The sequence below is a fragment of the Pan paniscus genome, chromosome 4, assembly GCF_029289425.2.
Source record: "Pan paniscus chromosome 4, NHGRI_mPanPan1-v2.0_pri, whole genome shotgun sequence".
NCBI classification, from domain to species: domain Eukaryota; kingdom Metazoa; phylum Chordata; class Mammalia; order Primates; family Hominidae; genus Pan; species Pan paniscus.
The window spans coordinates 117,436,277-117,462,753 of NC_073253.2; the positions used below are offsets into that span (position 1 = coordinate 117,436,277).

At 38.7% G+C, this 26,477-nt stretch overlaps 1 protein-coding gene across 1 annotated transcript in view; it reads left to right on the forward strand.

Moving 5' to 3' along the window:
* ZNF475 (zinc finger protein 475) overlaps positions 1-22,844 on the forward strand; it is a 54,358-nt gene extending 31,514 nt beyond the window's left edge. The window contains exons 7-8 of the mRNA XM_057302336.2: positions 18,447-18,627; positions 21,385-22,844. Of these exons, the coding sequence (XP_057158319.1) occupies positions 18,447-18,627; positions 21,385-21,536 (333 nt within the window). The 3' untranslated portion in view covers positions 21,537-22,844. The remainder of the gene's footprint in view (positions 1-18,446; positions 18,628-21,384) is intronic.
* The last annotated feature ends 3,633 nt before the right edge of the window (positions 22,845-26,477 follow it).

The window sequence follows — 26,477 nt, forward strand, 5'->3', positions numbered from 1 at the left end:
GATAGGTGGGGAATTGAGAGAACTTTACTTGGGACTCCATCTTCTTCTCTCCCTTTATGTTGTGTAGTGCTCCTCTCCCTTACATCTCTTGTCTCTTTCTAACATTTACTTTTTAAGGTTGTCTTATACATAGAAAGAAATGACCTACAAATTGAGGAAAGGGCTAGTAAATCCAGGAACTCAATAAGTTTCCAATATTCTCAGCCCAAGCACCTGCTCTGATGCCATGGTCCCATCTTTAAAGTCTCCCATGCTGCTCTCATATCCCAGGTTACCTTTAATCAGAGAAGGTGGGAACATAAAGGTATCACTGGTCCCATGTTAAAGCTTCAAGTAATTGGAGGCAGAGAGTAGAAGGGAAGGATAAGGAGAGAGCGGGGTCAACTCTGATAGGAAAATTTTTTAAAAATATCTTAAAGTTAGAATTCTTTCTGGCCTATCCAAGGTGGTGGTCTTCTTTTTATAGGAAAATTCCTTTTTTTGGCCTCTGCTCCTGAGCAATGTGCTCTCTAACACATAAGCTGTAGACAAATCAGGCACTAGAGACAGCCCAACATCCAAGTTCAGGTCAGAGAGCATTTTTTTCATCTCTTTAATTGTATGCACTGGACAAATTGAGTGTCTGCCATAGCCCATGGATTTTTCTTGTCTTTCCTCCATTTTCCCTTGTTTCTCCATTTTACTCTGTGACCTAGAAGCCAACTGGCATAAAAGTCAGGCCTGTATCCAAACTGATGAGCACAAGAACCAAACACCAAGAACATTCTCCAACCATTTTCTTCAAGGAAAGTCATTTCAGACAAGAATTTGGCAAGACATTTAATCAATACTTCAAACCCTTCACCTTCCAACTATGTTCTTCTAAGATCAGAAAAACAAAAGCAGAAACGGCTCTTATCTCAAATGTGAAAATTAAAAAAAAAAACCTTCAGCTAGGAAATTGTTTCTTTCAGAAACCTAGACCAAATTAGAGTCTATTTTGGAATTCATTCTTTGACCTATGTTTTTCAGCTTTGTAGCTCAAGATTAACAATTAAATAACTAAAATGTCAGGCATGAATTGGAAATATCAATAGTTCTTTTTAAAAAATTAAATACATAAAGATAGTTTAATAAAAACAACATTTCCAAATGAATGTCAAATCTTTCTTAGGTTAAAAGGAACAAAACAAAACTCCAAATCACAAGTAACAGACTCTTTAATAGTTGGCCAATAGACAGACCGGATTGGGAAATTCTTTTACACGGCATCCAGCGATTTCCAAAAACAATTTAATTTCAAACAACGATCCTTCCAGATATGACATTTGGGAAGAATTGTTTAAAAACACCAGAAGTAAATGTGAAATACCAGTGGTTTCTAGACAATCAAACTCTGCAATTGTTAAGGTTTGGGATTGAACTATGCAGTTACTCCTATACATTAAAATGCTATTTATACTTTGCATGTAGGAGGACATGACTAAGAGAGTAGAAACTTAATTGTATATATTCAGTCTCAGTCAAGTTGGTTGAAATTATGTTTTAAATGGCTGAAGGCAAAATTCTGATTTGGAGAAATGAGTCTCTGGTGGCCTCGCCTCATATTCTAATCTCCTTTGCCTTTTAGCACCTTCTGCACCCTCCCTACCTCTGCACCCCCACCCCTTGGTATTGTTGGAAGGGGTCAAGATAATTTTATAAACTTAACAGAAAACCATCCTTCATAGGACTGTTTGCATTCTGAAAAACTATCTGGGAGAAGGTAATGTTTGACCCAAAGGAACAAACTTTTGAGGTAGTTGGGAGAGCAAAGGCAGGAGTTTTGCTAGTTTTTCCCCAGTCCCATCCAATGGCTGACTCTGGACTTGTAAGGCAGGGCATGATACCCCACTGACCACTGATGACTGTATCTCCCATGTTTCTAGAAGCAACTGGAATCAGACAGACCTGGATTCAGATCATAGATGCACAATTAAATCAAATATCTTTGAACAAGTTACTTAACCTCCCCAAGCCTCAGTTTCCACCATAAGAGGTTGGAATGAGAGGATGCCTGCAAAGGACCTGGGATGGTGCCTAACAAAACTTTATCTGTCAGCTTCTCCCTGCCCACTTCACAGGAGACCCAACTCTCTGCAACAGAAACCAGCTTTTCCACTTAGTAATCACTGTGTGCTTTAGTTTCCTGGTTTATAAAATAGGGGCATTGAGCTCTGCCCAGAGGGTTATTATGAGAACAAATGAAATAAAGCATGTAAAGTGTTTAGTACAGGGCCTGTTAGTCGGTAAATGCTGGTAATTAGTTGCCATTATGCCACTTGGTCAGACATGTTTAATATTGCAACATACACAAGGATTTATAAAAGCGGTTTTAGCCTTTTTCACCAAGTATGGAGGGAGGGGAACGCTCACTCTTACTTCCTCCATCCAAACTTCCTGCATTCTATGATATGCCCTGTGCACTTACCACAGAAATCTCAATTATTTGGCTTAATGGAAGGAATCAGGAGGGTGGAAAATCTAAAACAGAAGCTAAGGCCCAAATTTTTAGTTTAATTTTATCATGGAGAAAGAGAAACACTCATTGATGGAATGACACACATTCAAATCGCTACACAATCACATAATTCCCTCAGACCTTGGCAAGATGTGCCCTGTTTTTGACAGCCTGGGATCCAGCTGGGAGCAGGGAAAGCAAAAATCCCCCAGAGAGTAAATGACTCAAGGATTACCCATGCTTACTGTGTGCACAGCGTCTTGGAAATCGGTCTCATGCCTTAAAGTACAGCTTCTTTTGCCTAAGGATAGGCTTCAAGCCTCTTGTCAAGTTCTGTTGTAATTGTCATCATGCTTAAATTCAAAAAGAGCAAGGAATCTTCAATGTGACAATCTCTGTGTCACCTTTTTTTTTTTTTTTTTTTCTCTAAAATACCTCTCCTACTACCTGGCAAGTTTTGTTTTAATTCCTCAGTCAATGACTCAGTCTTTCAAGTGAAAACACTGACTCTGCAGATCTCAGCTAAAATGCAAAGATTCCCTTTTAGTCACTGGCAAATTAATGTGAATTAATAATAAGGTTAGTTCACTTCTTAGAAATGAGATATAAGGAAAATACCTTTTATTGGGGATATGAGTGAGGAGAGGGATTGGAAAAATAGGCAGCTCAGAGTCACAAGCTCAAATGCTTTCAGGGGCAGAACAGGCTGCATAGAGGGCAACAGAGAGTGGTAGAGCTTGTGGTATACTAGAGAGTAAGCCTCACCTAAAGATATTCACATTTAAAACTTTTAAGAACATTGTGCTGACCAAGTAAAACATGACTGTTGATTGAAATGGCTCTTGGTCCATCAGCTTGCAACCTGAAATCCAGAGTATAAAGCCAAGAGGAGGCAGTACCATTGGGTAGACCAGGTGAGATGCTGTAAAGACCCATGCCTGGGCCAGGAGAAGACAGCTGCGGATGCTGAAGGAGCCACATGTTTGTGTGATAGCTGTGTGCAGGGACCAGGGGCATGCACACTTCATACCTGAGCATAGGGTAACTCACCCCAGCAGCCAACTACCATTTGGATCACCTGTGGGAGTCTCTGGAACGATGAAGCTATTCTTCTGGATCAGACACCTTGGAGCCAAACCTTCTGATAATTTTTAAGGACCAAGGATCCTAGGGAGGCTGCAAATCTGGAGAGTAGTTTTCAAAACTAATCAGTCTGAGTTCAAACATGTTAGTGGGCAGAGAAGTCAGAATGCTTCCTCCACTCAGCAGGTCCCCTTCTTACCCTGCCTCTGTATCTTGAGTAATTTAAAGTGAATGGGCTCAGCACAAGCCAAATAGGGATCTGTCAACCTGATACTGTCTCAGAGATAGAGCTTTGGACAAAGCTAAAAAATGTTTTCTAAATAAAGGGGTTGGACTGAGATGAAAGGGGCAAAAAAGAAAAGAAAGTAAATAAAGTGAGTTCAATATGGTCATTCCCACTGTTAGGGCCAGTTCTCAGTTGTGTACCCAGCACAGTCCCTGGCACATTGTCAGTAATCAGAAAATACTTCTGAGCAACAACATCTGGGCTTCAATTAAATCACCTATTGAGGGACAGCCCTTTCCTCCAGATGCGTTTGCATTTAGTGCGGGCCTCACGTGAATCAGTCTCAGCTGTGTTTCCAGCAGAGGTCTCTGGTTTATTTCTGCTCACAATGGAAATGCAGTATCAAAATCTAGAATCCTATTGTTTTATTGGCTTTTGAAATTGAAAAGCATCTGATTCATCCCAGATATTTATGGACTAGCAAACTGTACTGGTTACCCGTCACACTCCATCTGAGAGACAAAGTACACATTGACATATATGGTCAGTTCTAGGCCCATTTGTGAGACAGGGTAAGGATTGTCATGTCTATCTCCCCCGTGGTCACCATTTTTTAATTCTATATATTGTGACTTGTGTTATTACAGATTAATGATTACAACCTTATGGTTGGAAAGTGTCTGAAGGTAGGAGTGCCTTTTTCTGATTTGCTACAAGTCACGGTTCAGGCTTACAGGGGCTATTTCCCTTGCAGGATGTTCTATTACCTCTGGGTGCCCTGAGTTCTCTTTGACTCTTAGGTTAATGAATAACCTCAAATGAACACAGGGAATATGGCTATTTTGATGTAGGGATGATGCAACCTACAAAAAAAAAAAAAGACCATTAAACTTTCTGCATTTAAAAAAATATTTCCAAGGAATGTACAAAGCATGTTACTTGGGAGAAGGACACAGGCATTTCATTTGCATACATATTTAGTAATAACATAGTTTACATTTTGATGTGGCTCTTTGGCAAAGGCCCACTAAAATGACCTCATCAAAAAGAACAGGCTTACTGCTTTTGTAATGGTTACAGATAAATCCAGCAAATTACTGCCTTCCAATGTGTGAATGCAGGAGGCTTCCTTTATTCCCTGGTAGCAGATGGGTAATTGTTCTTGTGCCCTTCTAGAGCCAAAGTTCTCAGCTCTCTCTTTTTGAGCTGAATGACCCTAAAGAAAATAATTGTAGGCTGGAGGGTAGACAAGGGCAAGCACAAGGAAAATATAAAGGAATAAATGGTGTGACACAAGGGGAGCCTTTCAGTATCCCTAAAATCAACTGTAGATGAGGACTAACTGAATTTATATGTGTTTTGTGCATAAATACACACATACACATTTATATACTAATGAACTTTGAAGTGCCTCATATGTTGGAAGATAAGAAACTGGTCAGTTATGTTTCTTTTTTTTTTTTTAGTTATACTTTAAGTTCTAGGGTACATTTGCACAACGTGCAGGTTTGTTACATATGTATATATGTGCCATGTTGGTGTGCTGCACCCATTAACTCGTCATTTATATTAGGTATATCTCCTAATGCTATCTCCCCCTCTCCCAATCCCACGACAGGCCCCGGTGTATGATGTTCCCCACCCTGTGTCCAAGTGTTCTCATTGTTCAATTCCCACCTATGAGTGAGAACATGCGGTGTTTGGTTTTCTGTCCTTGCGATAGTTTGCTGAAAATGATGGTTTCCAGCTTCATCCATGTCCCTACAAAGGACATGAACTCATACTTTTTTATGGCTGCATAGTATTCCATGGTGTACATGTGCCACATTTACTTAATCCAGTCTATCATTGACGGACATTTGGGTTGGTTCCAAGTCTTTGCTATTGTGAATAGTACTGCAATAAACGTACGTGTGCATGTGTCTTTATAGCAGCATGATTTATAATCCTTTGGGTATATACCCAGTAATGGGATGGCTGGGTCAAATGGCATTTCTAGTTCTAGATCCTTGAGGAATCGCCACACTGTCAGTTTAGTTAGATCCCATTTGTCAATTTTGGCTTTTGTTGCCATTGCTTTTGGTGTTTTAGACATGAAGTCCTTGCCCATGCCTGTGTCCTAAATGGTATTGCCTAGGTTTTCTTCCAGAGTTTTTATGGTTTTAGGTCTGACATTTAAGTCTTTAATCCATCTTGAATTAATTTTTGTATAAGGTGTAAGGAAGGGATCCAGTTTCAGCTTTCTACATATGGCTAGCCAAGAAACTGGTCGGTTGTGTTTCAAACAGACAAGATGCCATGCACGTGGGTGCAGAGGGAGAGTCCTGCTTTTATGTTATTCATCTCTGGCTGCAGGGCTCAGGTCCTGAAACTCTAGGGCTGAGTTTTCTTGATGAAATCTTATGTAAATGGGGTTGCTTCCTAATGGACTTTCTCCTACAAAAAATTTAATGTCCTGAAAAAAAAGTCTTGATAAAATATTTTCTAATTTTCTCTAGGTCTTTTTATTTGTTTTCTTTTATGGTTATATGCTTTGTCTTTTGAACTAGGAAAACTTCTTGGGAGATAAATTAAAGAGTTTAGAATAGAGATCATTTGAAATATTCCCTAGCTCCTGGCAAAAATAACTAAAATACATTACTTGGTTCTGGAATTTCTTTTACAATGTGTACTGCTGACTTTTAACTGACTGCATTGCATGAGCATGGCAATGCAAAAATACTCCACTAAACTGTATCTGCATGAGTGTTTTTAAATCAGCCTTATGGAGAAATAATTTACAAACAATAACCTGCATTCTTTAAACATGTGCAATTCAATGAATTTTGATGGTTTTAGAAACCTGTTATGCCACCACCATAACCAAGACATAGAACATTTTCATTACCTTCCAAAATTTCTTATATTCCTTTATCACCTTCCACTTCTAGCCTCCAGGCAACCACTAATCTACAGATTAGTTTGGATTTTATATAAATACAATCATGCTGTGTGTACTCTTGTGTTTGGTTTCTTTCAGCATAATGATTCTGAGTTTCATCCACTGGTGCAAGTAGCAGTAGTTCTTTTTTATTGCTCAGTAATAGACCATTGAATGACTGTATTCAACTTTCTTGCTCTATTTATGGATGTTTCCAGTTGCATTCGTGTTTTGTTTTGTTCTTTGTTTTTTTGAGACGGAGTCTCACTCTGTTTCCCAGGCTGGAGTGCAATGGTGCCATCTCGGCTCACTACAACCTCTGCCTCCCAGGTTCAAGCGATTCTCCCGCCTCAGCCTCCCTAATAGCTGGGGTTACAGGCACCTGCCATCATGCCCAACTAATTTTTGTATTTTTGTAGAGATGAGGTTTCATCATGTTGGCCAGACTGGTCTTGAACTCCTGACCTCAGGTGATCCGCCCACCTCGGCCTCCCCTGGGATGACAGGTGTGAGCCACCACACCTGGCCACATTCATGGTTTTTTACTGTGACTTCAGAGCTTTAGTGCAGGCAGAACCAATTTGCATTTCTCCAATATGGGATAACCAAGATGGTTTAGTGTATAAAAATTGTATCAAGCCTGTAATCCCAGCACTTTGGGAGGCCAAGGTGGATGGATCACGAGGTCAGGAGATCGAGACCATCCTGGCTAACACGGTGAAACCCCGTCTCTACTAAAAATACAAAAAAATTAGCCAGGCATGGCGGCCGGCGCCTGTAGTCCCAGCTGCTCCAGAGGCTGAGGCAGGAGAATGGCGTGAACCCGGGAGGCAGAACTTGCAGTGAGCCGAGATCGTGCCACTGCACTCCAGGCTGGGCACAGAGCAAGACTCCGTCTAAAAAAATAAAAAATTATAAATTGTCCCATCTGGCCCATTTCTTAATCTGATTGTGTCTCAAAGATATGAAGTCCTCATCCTTGCATTCAGGACTCAACACAATCCCCAAAATTGCCCTCTCTCTATCCAAAACAGCATAACACCTTAACTTGACTGATGCAGCTCTCTTATAGAAAGCCCTTCCTTTTAGTATTATTTGTCAAATCTCCACCCCGCTGTTCTGACAGGAGGATGAAGTCTGGGATCTGGACCAAGGTGGAAAGGCAGAGGGCCAGGGGAGACACTTAGAAAATGTTGCGACCTTCAACTGTTTTCTCAAGGTCTAACCACTCATGCTTCCATCCTATGTGGAACAGATTGATCCTCACTTGTACACTTCCTCTAAGCAGCCTTCTTGTTTCCATTATGGGCATTATAGCTTTCATGTTCACATACTACAGTACTATTAAACAGTTGTTGAAAGGGTCGTGTTGTTTAGCAGCTTGCCTGAGGGAGTTCTCCTCTCTCCTGTACAGTTCTACCATACAATAAACCCACTTCAGATATTATCCACTTCATTGGCTTCTGATCAAAACACTTCCCTTTCTTTCTGCTTCAGACTCTTCTGGCACTATGTCCCCATATCATGACACTTACACATTTTGGCTTGTAAATTAATAGTTTATATGTTTGCCTCCATAACTAAGGAGAGTTAAGGATTGGGATTCCCCACAACCTCCAGCTTGGTGCTGGAGGAAGTAGATGAATGAAGGCATGGAGACAGCAAAATTGAGGACTGTGGCCTCTAGCTTGGGGAATAGTGTCCAGTTTGGTGTGGCTCAAAGATGTGTTTCATGGGGCTAAGACTGGCCATGGCTGAAGTCTATATGAAGTGTTGGACTTTAGTCTGTAGCCACAGAGAACCATAAAATTACTGACATCATGTTAGATAGGCCAAGTTTGCACAAAACAGTCAAGAGGCGGGGGGTGGAGATAGTTGAGAAGATGAAAATTATATGGCGATATGTCAAGCCAGCTAGCATGGGCAATACAGGATCCAAAGGATGGCCTGCTTCATCCACCCACCAAATTATCCTTTTGACCACCACTTTTCAAAATAAGATGACTAGTACCATACAGCCGCACTTAGTTACCTGTGAGTTCATTTTTTGACTAATGCGTTCAGGTGTGGGAAACACCCTAGACAAAATTAAAATATCTGTAAAAGCTGGACTTAGGATTATCTTATGGTGGAAATGAACTCATGCTAAATCTTGTTTTCAGACTATTTTTCCAGACATTTGTGACTGCTTTTTAAAGTAATGGAGCAGAGTTCTAGGATTTCAATTATGTTTCATCATACAAGTATTTAACTGATATGTATTCAACCATAAACAATTAGCAAAATAAAATAGTATTGGAATAATGTAACTTAAAGTACCATAATTTTATTTTGTATTTAAAAGGAAAAGCTTTTCTATTGACAACACTTCTGACGCCAAATGTGTGGATTTTTTCCCCCACAGCAACAACCAGTTCTCTAGTTCTCCAGACAACTGCGTGTTGTCCCAGAGTTAGTGCAGACCTCAAAAGTTGAGGGCTCAGTCTCACAAGACTGCCCCGCAGCTTCAGAAGCCAATCTCCACTACTGGGACACCAGGTTACTCACACTTTTGTCAACTTGGCTAAAAACTGGATTTCCCATGATCCTCCCTTCACGCTTAATAATTTGCTATAACAGCTCACAAAACTCAGGGAAACACTTCATCGTGTTATTTATGTTACCAGTTTACTACAAATGATACAGATGAACAGCCAGATGAATAGGTACACAGGGCAAGGTACGGGATTAGGGGTGGTGTGGAGCTTCTGTGACCTCTCTGGGGTCACCACCCTCCCAGCACCTCAATGGATTTGCCAACATGGAAGCTCTTTGAAACCCTTCCTTTGGAGTTTCTATGGAGGTTCCATTTCACAGAGATAATTGATTAAATCATTGAACATTAGTGATTATCTCAATCCCCAGCCCCTCTGCCCTCCTCAGAGGTCAGCGAGTAGAGCTGAAATTTCCAGCCCTCTGATCAGGCCTTGGTTATTCTGGCAACCAGCCCGAATCTTAAAGCTGTCTGGGGGGTCCTAGCCACCAGTCATTCATTAGCATACAAAAAGACATTCATCACCCCCAGGAATTCCAAAAGTCTTAGAAGCTCTTGTTTCAGAAACAGGGAAAAGGACAAAATACAATTTTAAAAGCTCCTATCACCCCTGTCACTCAAGAAATTACAAGGGTTTTGAGAGCTCTGTGTCAGGAAGTAGGTGCAGAGACCAAATATGCATTTCTTATTATGCCACAGCATTGTAATTTTATGCTATGCAAAGCTGTATTCATTCCTAATATTAATTCTAATTCCAACTACTAGTTTGTTATAATATTAAACTATATTATATATATATAATCTTTGAATATCTTTTATGAGTTATTTAAGGAATTTGCAGAAAATAATTTAGTCTGCATTATTTTACCTTTAAGGCTGATTTTATTACCCAATCCAGATTAGCTTTTGACTCCAGAGCTGATTTTTTTACTACTTTTTATTATAAAAATGATACAAATTCATTATAAAAATCCAAGCCATTAGGAAAGTATAAAAGTTACCCCACACTCCCCTAATTTGATCTTAGTGAATATCATTCCAGGCATCTGTGTACACAGACATACATAAGTAGACATGTATATGTTTTCATAGAAGTGAGATTATCAGTAGAGATAAATTTAAATTACTCGCATTTGACAAAAAGGCACCAAAGTGAAACTAATAATTTTGCTGAACTGTAGGATAATATTTCTTTACTAAAAGTTTAGTTTTTAAAAGGACCCACTAAAGTTAAAAACAGTAATTATTAAAGTATTTGCAAAACATTAACTTCAACCTTTAATTTTACACTGCTTCAATTGACTGTTTCACATGAAAAGTGAGGAATTTAATGTCATTAACTTCTTTGTACTGCTCCTTCCCCTGCCAATTTTGATAATTAATTTTATATTCTCTTCTCTATAATTTTTTTTTTTTTTTGAGACAGGGTCTCACACTGGTGCTCACAGTGGAGTGCAGTGGCACGATCACAGCTCGCTGCAGCCTCAACCTCCTGGGCTCAGGTGGTCCTCCCACTTCAGGCTCCTAATAGTTGGGAACTATAGGCACGTGCTACCATGCCCAGCTAATTTTTATATTTTTTGTAGAGATGGGGTCTCACTAGATTGCTCAGGCTCAGGCTGGTCTCAAACCCTTCGGCTCAAGCAATCTACCTGCCTTGGCCTCCCAAAGTGCTGGGATTACAGATAAGAGCCACTGGGCACAGCCTCTACAATTTCTATAGTTATTTTGCCTTCTATGATTTAAGTGGATTAATTGCCACTCTTTGAGTCACAATCTCTATATTTTTTAGCTTTTTTGTTGTTTCATCCCTTGATTTCTTATATTAACTAATGTTTTTCAAAGAGGATCAGGGGTAGAGTGGCTATATCATGTATTTATTATACAGGGATATTTTAGGGAGTAAAAGAGCAGCTATTAATATTAGCCAAGACAACAGGTATATAATAAGACTATTCTAGGCAAAACAGTGCTTAGAATCACCCTAAAGCCAGATATGGTGCCAAGTTCCTGAATGCTTCAACTCAGAACTTTCTGAGCCATTTAAACAGTGCCAAATGGCCCCTTTAACAACGAATCATCTATTGGAAGAGAAAGTTTGGCTCTGTCTAAAGGCCCAATAGCTCACTTCCTGGGGCTAATAGACAGGTTTTAGGGAATCTACCAATCAGTCGATATCATATCCACAATTCTGTATACATATGCATTTTTCTGGGGAGATCACTGTTACACTAATCAGATTTTCAAAGGCTGTTGCTCCATAAACATTTCTTACCAATTTCTATTTCATGAGGTGATGCTTGGATCACATTCTCTGAACTCCCTTGTAAATAACATCACAGAACTATACTTTCACACTATAAGTTATCACTTCGTATCTTCTGTATAATTAGTATAAGAAGTGAACAAATGTGGGCCGGGCACGGTGGCTCACGCCTGTAATTCAAGCACTTTGGGAGGCCGAGGTTGGTGGATCACGAGGTCAGGAGATCGAGACCATCCTGGCTATCACGGTGAAACCCTGTGTCTACTAAAAATACAAAAAATTAGCTGGTCATGGTGGCAGGCACCTGTTGACCCAGCTACTCGGGAGGCTGAGGCAGGAGAATGGTGTGAACCCGGGAGGCAGAGCTTGCAGTGAGCCAAGATCGCGCCACTGCACTCCAGCCTGGGCAACAGAGTGGGACTTCGTCTCAGAAAAAAAAAAAGAAATGAACAAATGTGGAGTGTTTCTGATATTTTGTAAAACTGCTAGTAATGACTTCCATTTTAGTTTTCATCATGTCTTTTATTAAAATTCATAAATTCATGCAATAAATTTAGTGCTAGGAATATTTTTTTCCTTCTGACCAATTGTCATACTTCTTTCTATAAACAATATTAGTTATTGAGTTGTGTATTTCACAGTGGTTTCCTTTTAGCCTGTGCTATCAGAGAGGTCATCTAGAGAAATCTGAATCTATCTGAAATGTAGGTATTCTAGTCTCGGTTTTCTGAAACAGCTATGTCCATTCCTCTTTTATCCAAACCTCTCTTAAGGTTCTCCAACAAATCAGCCTCTTTTCTTGGTCCTTAATCTTTCTCCCCTGCTTCAATAGTGATATTATGACTATTTATTTCAATCAGTAACAATGAAGGGATGGATGCCAGGTTGTATACGATAATTAGGATAAAAGTTGTTAAATATCCACTTCCCTGTGTGTTACACAAACCTGGCCTAAAGCATTGAACATGAAGTGTTCCTGACAGAGAAAAGACATTAACAGAAAGAAAAAGATGCTGTGTGGAAAATAATATGATAATTCCAAATAGTGGCCAGCAAAATAATTGAAAACATATGAAAAGTTAGTGGATTCAAGTTAAAAGTTTTCCCTAAAATGTTCAAGTGCCTGTCTGTATCTAGCCTAAATCAACTTTCCCAGGAAACTGAGAGCACACAAACAAAATTGTGATGAGCCCTGATAGATTTTTATGCACACTTACATAGATTTAGTGATTAACTTTTTGTAAAAAATGTCTTTTACCTTGATGTTAGAAAAGTAATGCCACATCAGCAAAATACTATCTGAAATGTTACAGGGAAAACTGTTGATCTAATTCTTTGCTCTTCAGCAACGTCAGACTTACCGACTTCCTCTTTGCCTTTCTTTGATAACGCTTTCCTGGAGTTGGCTGGTCCTGGCAAGGGCCTCCATAGACAGGGCCCCCTGCCCTCACATAACCTCCTCAGCCACCCTTCCACTGCCCTCCTTACTCTGTTATGCCATGCCACTGAAAGCTACAGACTGCACATTTGCTAAGAGGGGGCCTTCTGCTGGTTCTGCCAGAGCTACAGTCTCTTCTTTCCGTTCCTTCTCTCCATCCCCCACATATCCACTTCTATCTGAAAAAGGCCCAATAGGAAAACCCTGGACTGGAGAAAGAGGCCAAATAGGAAAACCTTGGCAGCTGGGGCAGTGGCAATAACCACAAGATGGAGATTGCTCAGCTTTCCCTGGAAGTTTCAGACTGACAATTGTAAAATCAATGAAAAATAAAATAGGTCTTCTTATCTCTGTTCCGACCCATGTGGATGTATTTTTCTCTTCTGCTGTGGCTGGGTTGTTTGCACTTCACTAGAGCATGGCTTAGGAGTACGATGCTCAAAACCTAAGAATATGGAGTATATTGCAGGTTCAACTGAAGTTCAACCACAAATATAGAGCATGGGAGAAGCTTTAGAAAATGTAATATAGAACATCTTCACCTTTTTATGGTATTAATTTTCTCCCACATCCATTTCAGTTGTTCAGTACGTGTCTTCTGACCTCTGTGTCTGCCTGTTTTCTTCTGACTTTCCTTCCAAAGGAAATCTGATGGTGACACGAATGTCTTCATTTATGACCCATGCCATTTATTGTGCTTATATGCGTGGTTAAATACTGGATTTGGCTCATACTTTCCATGTGGAATTTTATTAAATTCACTATTTTCAAAATGAAAAGAATAACTTCTCATTTTAAACTAAAAATCTGCATTTAATTAACCTTTCCAGTAAATAAACATGTTAAAAAAATAGTAAGAAACATTTAAACATCTTGAAAATTTTTGCTTATGCTTTGTACTTTCTCTTAGGTCTTTCTTGAATTTCTCAAATATTTTTCATGCCACTTTTCAATTATTAGAACCTACCATATGGCTAAGAAAAAGAAGGATAAATAACTATTTAGTTATTTTGATAAATGTAGACAGTTTATTGGCATAAGTTAGTATAAAATAATAGAAAAAAATTCCACTTCAAATAATACCCTTTTTATAAAAACTTCAATCATCCAGGGAGTCACTTTATTTTCCCTTTTTGCTTAGTCTATGTTAACTGTGGATTTATTCATCTAAAATCTCTTTTTATGTCTGGTAATCAGAAATCATAAATGTGTTTCCTTCTGGTTTTGATATTGGTCTGTGAAAAGTGAAAGTCCCAATAGTTATAGTTAGAAGTAGGCTGATTCTAAGACATACACATTAACCAAGTTTTATTTCCCCAATGGAGACCACACAATCAGCTTAATTTATTTCTGTTTTCATGCCACCTGTTGCTACTAAAGAGCATATTGAAAAAAAGTCATTTAATTCCAACAAAATTTCTTGCAGCTTCAGGTAACTAGGTCTTTTCCATTATTCAGTGAATATTCTTCCCTAATTGAATCATTACTACATTCCTTAGAGTGCATAATCCCAGCATCTTTCACTATTTCCCAGAATTCAAATCTCTTCATTCTCTGAAGATCACTTTATCTCATACTTAGAAGACTAAGTCCATGTATGTGAGCACCACCAATTCCTCACTTCTTTACAAACACCTTTTCCCTTTCTCTAACTTTTCTTTTTTCCCTTTTCTCAGAAGCTGACACCTCCAATTATGCCCTTAATCTCATCTTCTACTGCCTCCTCTGTAATTTTTAATTATCCTATTTTATTATGGGCCTATACTCTTTTCCTCTCTGCCTAAGGCATCCCTATCCTATAAACAACAACAAAACAAAGCTTTCTTTTACTTTGCTTGTCTCTCAAGTTTCTTTTCTGCAAGTTTTTTGAAAGTGTATTTTTCTCTTCCTTGACATAATTTTTAACTCCTAACAATTTAGCTTTTACCCTTACCACACCTTTGGAACTAACCTCTCAAAAGTCACTGGTATGGAATCCACTGATAACTCCATCTAATAGCCTTTACTCAGCCCCTCATTACTCTTTGCAGCATCTGACAAGGCTGATGACACCATATTTCTGGAAACCAGAAATGTTTCCAGAATCTTTTGTCTGCATGCCCTGTTTCTTTAACTGCAAATTTGAACCTTTCTCTGTGTTTTCTGGCTATAATTTCCCTTGTCCAATATCCCTACTATAAATATTCTCCCAAGAATTTTTCTCCATATATTCTTTACATACTCCTATCTATAGAATTTTCATGGTTTTAAACATTTTTTTCTGTGTGAATAGCTCTGAAATAAATGAATACTGAATTTGCAGGCCTGTATTTCCTGTTTTGGCTGGACTTATTTATTTAAATTCTACAATTATGTCAAACTCAACAGATCCAGAACAAAATCAATGTTTTTCTGCTTCTCTAAATTGCCTTTCTGTATTTATAAGTTTTATTTGTACTCTGTGCAAGTCTTTTCTATAGCTCTATCCTCAGATTTAGACAGGCCCTGGGTTCCTAAAATGGTGGAGGCTTCTGTCAATGCCCCTTCCTCTCCCCAATGTCAGATTGTCACCTCCTATCACTGAGTGTAAGACATGGTGGGTAGGAGAGTATACACAGACGGTCCCTGCATGCCTGCACCTTACAGGGGCTTATGCTCAGCTACTCTGCCCTTTTCTTGTGGCAGAAAATTATGTCTCATATAAAGTTTGGAGCTTGGAGGCTTTTTCTTGGTACTATTGATCTATCTTCAAACTTAGGTAGGCCTTTTAGTTCATCTATTTATCTTGCAACTTTGAGTCTCCAATGGGCTCAAAAATTATGATTCTGTAAGCTATTCAATTTGTTCTCATTGTTTAGGTGGAAGCAATGATTCTTGTCCTTTTCTATATCCTAGACAGAAGCTGAATTTCCCTATTGCATCTTATCTTTAACTCTCCCATAGATTTGGTTCTCCTAGGAACAAGAAACCTAAGAATTTGAGTTCAAGTAGTTTATTTGGGAGGTGATCTCAGGATAGCCCAGTAAAGGAACAGGAAGAGAGACAGAGAAGAGAACAAAGCCTAGATAGTGTGTTAACAAGCGACTGTGGTACAATCACTCTGGGGACTTCTGGAAGACTATATGGAATCAACCTTGGTGAGGAAACTGGGTATTTATTCGCTAACTCTCATCTGCAATTGATGAGCTGTTCTGCTGTGGGCAGAGCCTACTCCAGATCAAAAAAGGCAAAGAATCACAGGTGCTTGCAGTAGAAAGTTGTTGACATGATCCCAATGTGGGCAGGCATAATAGTGTTAACAATGTCTGTTATAAACTTTCCATTGACATTTATTACTTTCTTCTCAGATATATGGGTGTACTCAAGCCTGGTGTTATTGAGAAGAGGAATTATGCCTGATTTATCTTTGTATTCTCCCAGCATAGTAACTTGGATATAATAGTCAGAAGGCAATCAATCAATATTAAATGAGAAAATATAATTTATATAGTACCAATATGAAGAATTCTGGTTAGCTCTTTTTTATTTCCTCTGAAGCCATGTCCTCACCTCAATCCCAGTTACTCAAATAATATAGTTTAATCTTTTAATTGCCAAAAAGATAAAGTCACCAGACTAGTGGGGATTTTTTAAAATCACGTTGATTTTCCAGCTAACTTAAATGTGGTATAATTTTAAAATATGATTTCCAAATTTAAGCTTTATCTAACAGACATTTTTTCTTTTTTTTAAATTATACTTTAAGTTCTGGGATACATGTGCAGAATGTGCAGGTTTGTTACATAGGTATACACGTGCTACGGTGGTTTGCTGCACCCATCAACAGGTTATCTACATTAGGTATTTCTTGTAATGCTATCCCTCCCCTAGCCCACCACCCCCAACAGGCCCCAGTGTGTGATGTTCTCCTCCCCATGTCCATGTGTTCTCATTGTTCAGATCCCACTTATGAGTGAGAACATGGGGTGTTTGGTTTTCTGTTCCTGTGTTAGTTTGCTGACAATGGTGGTTTCCAGTTTCATCCATGTCCCTGCAAAGGACATGAACTCATCCTTTTTTAAGGTTGCATAGTATTCCATGGTGTATATGTGCCACATTTTCTTTATCCAGTATAGCATTGGTGGGCATTTGGGTTGGTTCCAAGTCTTTGCTATTGTGAACTGTGCTGCAGTAAACATACATGTGCTTGTGTCTTTATAGTAGAATGATTTATAATCCTTTGGGTATATACCCAGTAATGGGATTGCTGGGTCAAATGGTATTTCTGGTTCTAGATCCTTGAAGAATCGCCACACTGTCTTCCAGAATGGTTGAACTAATTTATACTTGCACCAACAGTGTAAAAGCTTTCCTATTTCTCCACATCCTCTCCAGCATCTGTTGTTTCCTGACTTTTTAATGATCACCATTCTAACTGGCATGAGCTAGTATCTCACTGTGGTTTTGATTTCTAACGACCAGTGATGATGAGTTTTTTCATATGTTTTTGGGCTGCATAAATGTCTTCTTTTGAGAAATGTCTATTTATATCCTTTGCCCTCTTTTTGATGGGGTTGCTTGTTTTTTTCTTGTGAAGTTGTTTAAGTTCCTTGTAGATTCTGGATATTAGCCCTTTGTCAGATAGATAGATTGCAAAAATTTTCCCCTATTCTGTAGGTTGCCTCTTCACTCTGATGATAGTTTCTTTTGCTGTGCAGAAGCTCTTTAGTTTAATTAGATCCCATTTGTCAATTTTGGCTTTTGTTGCCACTGCTTTTTGTGTTTTAGTCATGAAGTCTTTGCCCATGCCTATGTCCTGAATGGTATTGCCTAGGTTTTCTTCTAGGGTTTTTATGGTTTTAGATCTTACATTTCATTCTTTCATCCTTCTTGACTTAATTTTTGTATAAGGTGTAAGGAAGGGGTCCAGCTTCAGTTTTTTGCATATGGCTAGCCAGGTTTCCCAATATCATTTATTGAATAGGGAATCCTTTCCCCATTGCTTATTTTTTCTCAGGTTTGTCAAAGATCAGATGGTTGTAGATGTGTGGCATTATTTCTGAGGCCTCTGTTCTGTTCCATTGGTCTATATAACTGTTTTGGTAGCAGTACCATGCTGTTTTGGTTACTGTAGTCTTGTAGTATAGTTTGAAGTCAGGTGGTGTGCTGCTTCCAGCTTTGTTCTTCTTTTTGCTTAGGATTGTCTTAGTTATACGAGCTCTTTTTTTGGTTCAGTATAAAATTTAAAGTGGTTTTTTCTAATTCTGTGAAGAAAGTCAATGGTAGCTTGATGGGGATAGCATTGAATCTATAAATTACTTTGTGTAGTATGGCCATTTTCACGATATTGATTTTTCTTATCTATGAGCATGGAATGTTTTTCCATTTGTTTGTGTCCTCTCTTATTTCCTTGAGTAGTGGTTTATAGCTCTCTTTGAAGAAGTCCTTCATATCCCTTGTAAGTTGTATTCCTAGGTATTTTATTCTCTTTGTAGCAATTGTGAATGGGAGTTCACTCATGATTTATTTTATGTTACTTGCAGCCAACAATGATACGGCGTCCACCAGCAGTTGTTTGCTACATTTGTGGTCGTGAATATGGAACAAAATCTATTAGCATTCATGAGCCACAATGTCTGAAAAAATGGCATAATGAAAACAACTTGTTGCCTAAAGAGTTAAGGAGACCAGTACCTAAAAAACCAGAAGTCAGGACCATTACTGGTAAGTTCCTAGAAAAAAGATTTGAGTGCATAAGGGGAGACTTTTCTCTCTAAACTAATAAGAGCAGAAGTATTCTTTTTTCACTTGTTCAAACGACCAAAATCAACATTTCTTGCCTTGGTTACAGACAAATAAGAAAAACAGTTCTGAAATGCCTGTCCAAAGAATTATCTTCTGATGCTGAGACATAAAGACACTATGTCCTGGCAACACTGTGCATGAGAGGGACCTATGGGAATTTGCTGTATTCTCCAAAAGTTTCTTTCATACATCATCAAACCCTTTGAATGTAAAATAAACAATAAAATACTTAAAGAATAAAAATGAATAAAACTTGAAAAAATATGAAACTTAAAAAAAACCTTTGGGAACATCCAAAGTCATGTTTCCAAATATGAATGTGTCTTGGTGTTCATAGAGCAGGGATACCAAACTCGAATTTTCACCAGGTCCACTAGTCAGGTTATAACATTGAGTAAACTGGTCCATGTGTGCAACAAAGGGGAGGTAAGGACTATGATGCGCTGTGGAGCATCAGCTCACTCTAAAGGAGACAAGCAGCTGCCCAGTTCCAGCTGGCGTTATCATTAAGAAATTTAGTCCAATGTACTCATATCTTTCAATAACACAAAACAAACTAGAAATCTAGACATCTATTTTAAATGTCCAGGATTTTTCACATTTAATCATTTGTAAAGCATGGTGCAAACCAAATGAAACTGAAACTACACTGCCATGTTTGGCCTCATCACAAAGCCTCATGTTTATTCATTTAGGGTATGAGAATAGTTAAGAAAATATTTTTGCCCTGCAAGCTCAGACTTGCTTATCATATTTTTACCATTGTCATTTTCTCAGTAGATCCCCTAAACCATCTCACAGGACAATGTTGGTTTTAAGAGGAGTATCTTTCAATTCATCCATTCTCCTATGTAACCGTAGATTTGCAATGCTGAAAAGTACCTTGGGGGTCATTTAATGTCAATTAGTCCAAAGCACTTGTGTCAGAGATGTGACACAAGGAGAGTTTTATAACAACCCACAAAGTAGAGCCTAGATTGTATGATAAATTCTAGATCCTGCTAGATCCCAGCTATTCACAGTGCTTGTCAAAAAGAGGACTCTTCGTACAGGTGGGAAAACAGCTAAAGATGAAAACGACCAGCTACTGAAATTAGAGCATTTTCCATAAACAGGTTGTTTACCTCATTGAAACTCTCTTTCCAGCATTTCTCATTTGGTGTCAAAATATGTTTCCTTCCCTTCTGATCTTTATCACTTTCTCTGCTTGACCATAACTACCAGCAGGCTAGAAGTAAGAGGAATGATTGGTCTGAAAGCCCTGGTGGTTCACTATTCTGTTACTGCCTACAGATGGAAAAGATGGGTCCTATAACTGCACTTCCCTACAGTCTTCCTCTCACTTCCATGTTATTTATCTCTGAAGATGCCCTTCCTCTCTAGGTAAAAAGAATTCATATTACCATTTTTATCCCATGAACTCATTGTAGTCACAGGGTTCAAATAACCCCTCTTCCTGATCTGAAGTCAAGGCCCTGTGCAAAAACACTTAGAAATGTGATGAATCACCTTCAAGTGAGAGTCAGTGACTACTCTGGAATTTTTGAGTTCATTTTAAAACTCGCATGAGTAACGAGAAAGTCAGTGTCATTCTTTTCTCATTTTTCAAAGCACTGAAACTACACATTCATATCCCACATAGACAGTGACATTTGCTTTATCCAAAGAAGAAATACTAGATTTTGCTGGGATTTAAATTCCCATGGAGCAAGAAAGTGAGTATTAGGAGCAGACATGTTAAAAAATTTAAGGTTCACTGTGGTTGTGTGAACCATTAGATAGAAATCATATGAGAATTGCCTAAGCTTTAACGAAGTAATCTATGCTGTGCCAAAGATAAAAACTAAGTAATACGTTTTTGAGTGCCTTGTTACATTTTGGGGGCCTATTTTCAGTGGTTCTAAGATATAGTCAGTTTAATGTACTGAAGTCATTCTATTTTAACTAAGGTTTATTAAAGCTAAATGCCACATTGTTTCTCTAAAATAAAGCCATATGCTTTTTTCTCCCTATGCTCTGCCAATGAAGATTATACATTTCTCATCTGTCTTTGTTATTTTCTTAAGGACGTATCTTTTTGTCAGATTATTCTGTTTGTATTCTCCACTTTGATTACTTAAAGAATATCTGAGTTTATGACCATGAAGAGATGATAAGTTTTTAGGATATAATTCATCTTAAATTCACTCTCAACTGTCAGTTTTGGCTTCTAAAAACATTCCACTGAAGGATTACAGAAAAGGAAAATACAAATACATGCTCATTCCCCTTTATAAGCTTATATTTAGAGTCAACTGAAAGAAGGCCAAAAGTTATATTTGCAAAATAATAATGTGTATGCAAAGATGTTAATAATTAGTGAAGAATGCATATCATAAGACATAAAACAATGTCTTTCCCTTTTTAAAATCCAAAGAGTGAAAAGCCTCTGTCTGATTCCCAGCTAATTTTATTCAACACTTGAAAGAGCGAGCAGCCCTTTCTTTTTTGGAGGCAAAAGTAATATGATTTGTTTAAAATACTCAGTCAACAGGTATTTCCTGAAAATATTTTCCATAGAAAGTAGAATATGGTTCTCCCGAATAAAAACTGATCCGTTTTACCTTTTTCTTTCCCTTTTGTTTTTGGTATTTTTTTTTCTTTTTTTCTTTTTGCTTTTTTCCTTTAACTTTCCAGCCAAAGGCTTCTATGATCTTGATGCTTTAAATGAAGCTGCTTGGACAAGTGCCCAGAGCCAGTTGGTTCCCTGTAATGTTTGTGGGCGTACCTTCCTGCCAGACAGACTGATTGTTCACCAACGATCTTGTAAACCCAAAGCCGCCAAGTAAAGCCCTTTTCTCTCTACTGAAGTGTTACAGAAATTAATCCCTTTGAAAGAGATTGGGATAAAGTGGGAAGGAGAAAAAGGAGCTGACGAGGGGAAACAAGGAAAACTGGAATTGACCAAGGGCTGGTCTAGCCGGGGAGGCCCAGTTCAGCGCTTCGGTGTTGCAAGCATTGCTCACTATTATACAGTTGGGCAAATGCTCTGGTTTTAACAGGCAGCTGCATGTGCATAGGCGCGCTGGGGACCATTTCACACTTTTGTCAGGCAGATTTACAAGCAGGCTGCTTCTCATCAGAGCTGGGATTTTTGTCTAAAAGAAATTTCAGAGCCAATGGTCCCCATTATTCTTCCATTTTCTTTCCTGAACAAGATTTTGAACTTCACAATTAGGACTCTCATTCAGTGCACAAGGGTTTTGGAGGCAACTTCAGGCAACTCCTTAATCCCAAGAAGAACCTGATTCCTTCCTCTCCCTGAGCTTTCTGAAATAACCTGTCATTCCACATGTCCTTTTATCCAGGGACATTTTTTGAGTTCTTGACTGGGGTGCTTCTTTTCTCTATAAGATTGTTCAACAGCAGAGACATTCAAAACATCGCGGAGAACTCAATGTACTGGAACCATATCTAACTCATTCTCGCTTTCAAATGGCAAGAAATGATACAAGATATTTCAGAGCCACTGCCAGCCTCATGTGTCAGGAGACTGCTGCAATACAATTCATCAAAATAGGTGGAGGCTAACTCCTTCCTTCTTTAGGAGAAGTCCAGCATGAATTCTTTATGCCGTCATAGGGGTTTATAGGTGTTTTATTGTTGTGGTCTAAATGCCTGCCAGAAAGTTCTGTGCCTCCCCACCCAAGGCTCATGCACAGTAAGTGGGTTGTGAAACTGCTTAGTATTTTAGAGTCCTTGAATGTGTATTCATCGAGGTGGGGCTCTCCTGGGAGGACGCCAGGGTCAGGGAGGACTCTGCCCAGGAAATTCTGCTCCCCCGGGCTGTGCTGCTTTGCCTGGACTCCCAGCGGTTTTGCTTGAGATCTTTGTTCATTTTATGGCAGAATTCCAGGGCCATTCTGGATCCAGTGGGTTCCTGCAAGCCTCACATTCATGACTTTACACAGCATAGTCAGATCCAAATTACACAGGCAAATTTATTCTACCTAATACTTTGGTCATACTTCTACTTATTACACAGGGTTAAGTTAGGATAATTGTGCAAATATTTCTGTTTTATCCTGCCTGCTTCAAAGGAAGCAAGAGATGAACATTTTAAAAGTCTTTAGATACCCTCAAATAAAAATCTTGTGAAAAACCATGGCATTTAATGACTCATAGTTGGTGGTTTCGTTGTTTTACCTTATTAACCAAAATGACAAAAACATCAAATAGATGTTGAGTTTACTGTGGGTCAGGCACTGTGCTAAGTGCTTCATATATGTTACATTATATACATCTCATGTCAAGCCTACAGATGGAGATCATTATCTTTATTTTACAGACCAGAAAACTGATATTTGGTCTAAATAGTTAACTCAAGGTCACACTGAGCTTGAGTTAAGGAATAGTGAAGGAAGCAAACTCAGGACTGCTGGACTTCCAATCCCACACTCATCCATTGCTATATGTATGCTAGATTTCATCACTAATGAGATTATCCATACTAACACAAATGATCTGACAAATCTGAAGCATTTTGTATATTATTTAAGTAACTAAGGCAAATGGGAATCTTGCAGTTCTGCTGCTGGTTTGGGTTTAACTTAGACTGAGGTGAAAAGAAGCTTGAAGTGGACAGTGTTAGGTTTTTCAAAAGACACTTCTGCATTTTGCTGATGTTCAGAAATCAAGTAGCAGGGAATATAAAAAATTCTGGCCTCAACTATGAAATGAGTTTCCACTCAGGTCATAATAAGTGACTTTTGAGTATGACAAAAATAAAAATTAAAAACCCAGCATCCTTATGTGTATGAAGCATTAAGTCAGTGAGCTCTTGAAGTGGTTGAAAAGAATGAGTTCTTATAGAAAGCATCGCATCCACAGGGAACTGTGAGCCAGCTTGAGACACACCAAGGTACTGAGTATGGAGATTCCACGATGGCTTCACCTTGGCTGGCCTACAAATGTTCCATGGAATTAAATCTGGAGCAAGCTCAGTTATGATGACATCAACCCAAGAGTTCTGGTCTGTTATCAAGGCAAGTCATTGAAGTCTCTCTATTAATGGGAAAGAGCTCACCTTCTCTGCCAATGGCCCTCCCACAATGAGTTCACATCTGTGCAGCTCTTTGTAACTCTCAAAATAATTTCTTTAACAATGCTTGGCACCTCCATGAACTATGAATTCAAACCTTGAAATAGTTCCCATAGATACTGTTTTAGATTATAAAGAGCAGATACTAGATGGAGGTACTTGGAAGTCTACACTAACCCAGGCCATTATTGGTGGGTGTGGGATGTAGTGCTCTTACAGGCATCAACAACAATGCAATTTCCTCACCATTCTGTTACTTGGCACTGCACAAAGTTTAACTGAATTCCCCTCTAGTTGAAGTTATAGGAAGAATTCCAGGATCTCTTGATGCTCATTTGCATTCAATTAACGTCAGTCTTTTAGGGTCTGTCCTACCAGAAGGGGGCTGAACAAGGATGTTCTAGTCAGGGGCATGGAGAGGGGAAATCTCTTACTCTGAGTGAGCATATTAGTCTCTCAGATCCATTATGGGGGGGGTCTTTAGATGGCTTCATTATAGTATTTCCTTTTTTAAAACTTTTATTCTAGGTTCAGGGATACATGTGTAAATTTTTTATATAGGTAAACTGTGTGTCACGGGAGTTTAGTGCACAGATTATTTCATCACCCAGGTAATAAGCATAGTATCTGATAGGTAGTTTTTAAAATCTTCTCCCTCCTGCCTCCTTTCACCCTCTACCCTAAAGTAGGTCCTGGTATCTGTTGTTTCCCTTTTTGTGTCCATATGTTCTTGTTGTTTAGCTCCCAGTTAAAAGTGAGAACATGTAGTATTTGGTTTTCAGTTCCTTCATTAGTTTATTTAAGATAATGGCATCCAGCTCCATCTACATTGCTGCAAAAGACATGATCTCATTCTTTTATATGGCTGTGTAGTATTCCATGGTGCATATGTACCACATTTTCTTTATCCATTCTACTGTTGATGGGCATTTACGTTGATTTCAGGTTTTTGCTATTATGAATAGTGCTGTAATGAACATACATGTGCATGTGTCTTTATGGTAGAATGATTTATATTCCTTTGGGTATATACCCAATAATGGAATTGCTGGGTAGAATGGAAATTCTGTTTTAAGTTCTTTGAGAAATCACCATACTGCTTTCCACAATGGCTGAAGTAGGTGACATTCCCACTAATAGTGTATAAGCATTTCCTTTTCTTGGCATCCTCACCAGCATCTGTTATTTTTTGACTTTTTAATAATAGCCATTCTGACTGGTGTGAGATGGTATCTCATTGTGGTTTTGATTTGCGTTTCTCTAATGAGAAGTGACGTTGAGCATTTTTTCATATGCTTGTTGGTCATATGCATGCCTTCTTTTGAAAAGTATCTGTTCATGTCCTTTGCTAACTTTTTAATGGAGTTGTTTTTTGCTCATAGTTTTGTTTAAGTTCCTTATAGATTCTGGATATTAGACCTTTGTTGGATGCATAGTTTGCAAATATTTTCTCCCATTCTGTAGGTTCTGTTTATTCAGTTAATAGTTTCTTCTGCTGTGCAGAAACTCTTTAGTTTAATCAGGTGCCATTTGTCAATTTTTGTTTTTGCTGTAATTGCTTTTGGCATCTTGTCATGAAATCTTTACCAGGTCCTATGCACAGAACGGTATTTCCTAGGTTATCTTTCAGGGTTTTTATAGTTTTATGTTTTACATTTAAGTCTTTAATCCATCTTGAGTTGATTTTTGTATATGATGTAAGGAAGGTGTCCAGTTTCAATCTTTTTCATATGGTTAGCCAGTTATCCTAGCACCACTTAATGAATAGGGAATCCTTTCCCCATTGCTTATTTTTGTCGACTTTGTTGAAAATCGGATGGTTGTAAGTGTGGAGCCTTATTTGTCAGCTATCTCCCTGTTTCATTCATCTATTTGTCTGTTTTAATACCACGCAGTATTGGTTACTGTATCCTTGTATTGTAGTTTGAAGTCAGGTAGCATGATGCCCTCAGCTTTGTTCTTTTTGCTTAAGATTGCCTTGGCTATTTGGACTCTTTTTTGGCTCCATACATCATAGTATTTTCTAACAAACATTACCTTTTTTTTTTTTTTAGACAGTTTCACTCTTGTTGCCCAGGCTGGAGTGCAATGGTGCAATCTCGGCTCACTGCAAGCTTCGCCTCCCGGGTTCAAGCGATTCTCTTGCCTTAGCCTCCCAAGTAGCTGAGACTACAGGCATGACCACCACACCCAGCTAATTTTGTATTTTTAGTAGAGATGGGGTTTCACTATGTTGGTCAGGCTGGTCTCAATTCCTGACCTCACGTAATCCACCCACCTTGGCCTCCCAAAGTGCTGGGATTACAGGCGTGAGCTATGAGCCGCCACTCCTGGTTCTAACAAGTATTTCTAAGTGAGATCTCAAGGATGGCTCCCTGATGCACTGCTGTAATAGCCTGGGGAACACGAGTCTGAGAGTCTTTATGAAAAAAGAAGCTCCTATTGATAATCAGGACCATTTGTAAGTTATATATATAATAAATATCCAGTCTTCTCCTCTGCAAACCAGATAACAACACTTGGTCTTTCTATATTCATTTGCTTCTGGCATGAGTAGCACTTCTTCTTTACACTCCTTACTGAGACCAACTCATATGGCTTAAATCCCATATCATGTCAGGGTGGGAAGTCCTGCCCTTTCCTTCCCCACTGCTGAGAGGTCCTTTCCCTCCTCTGGCAATGGTCCCAC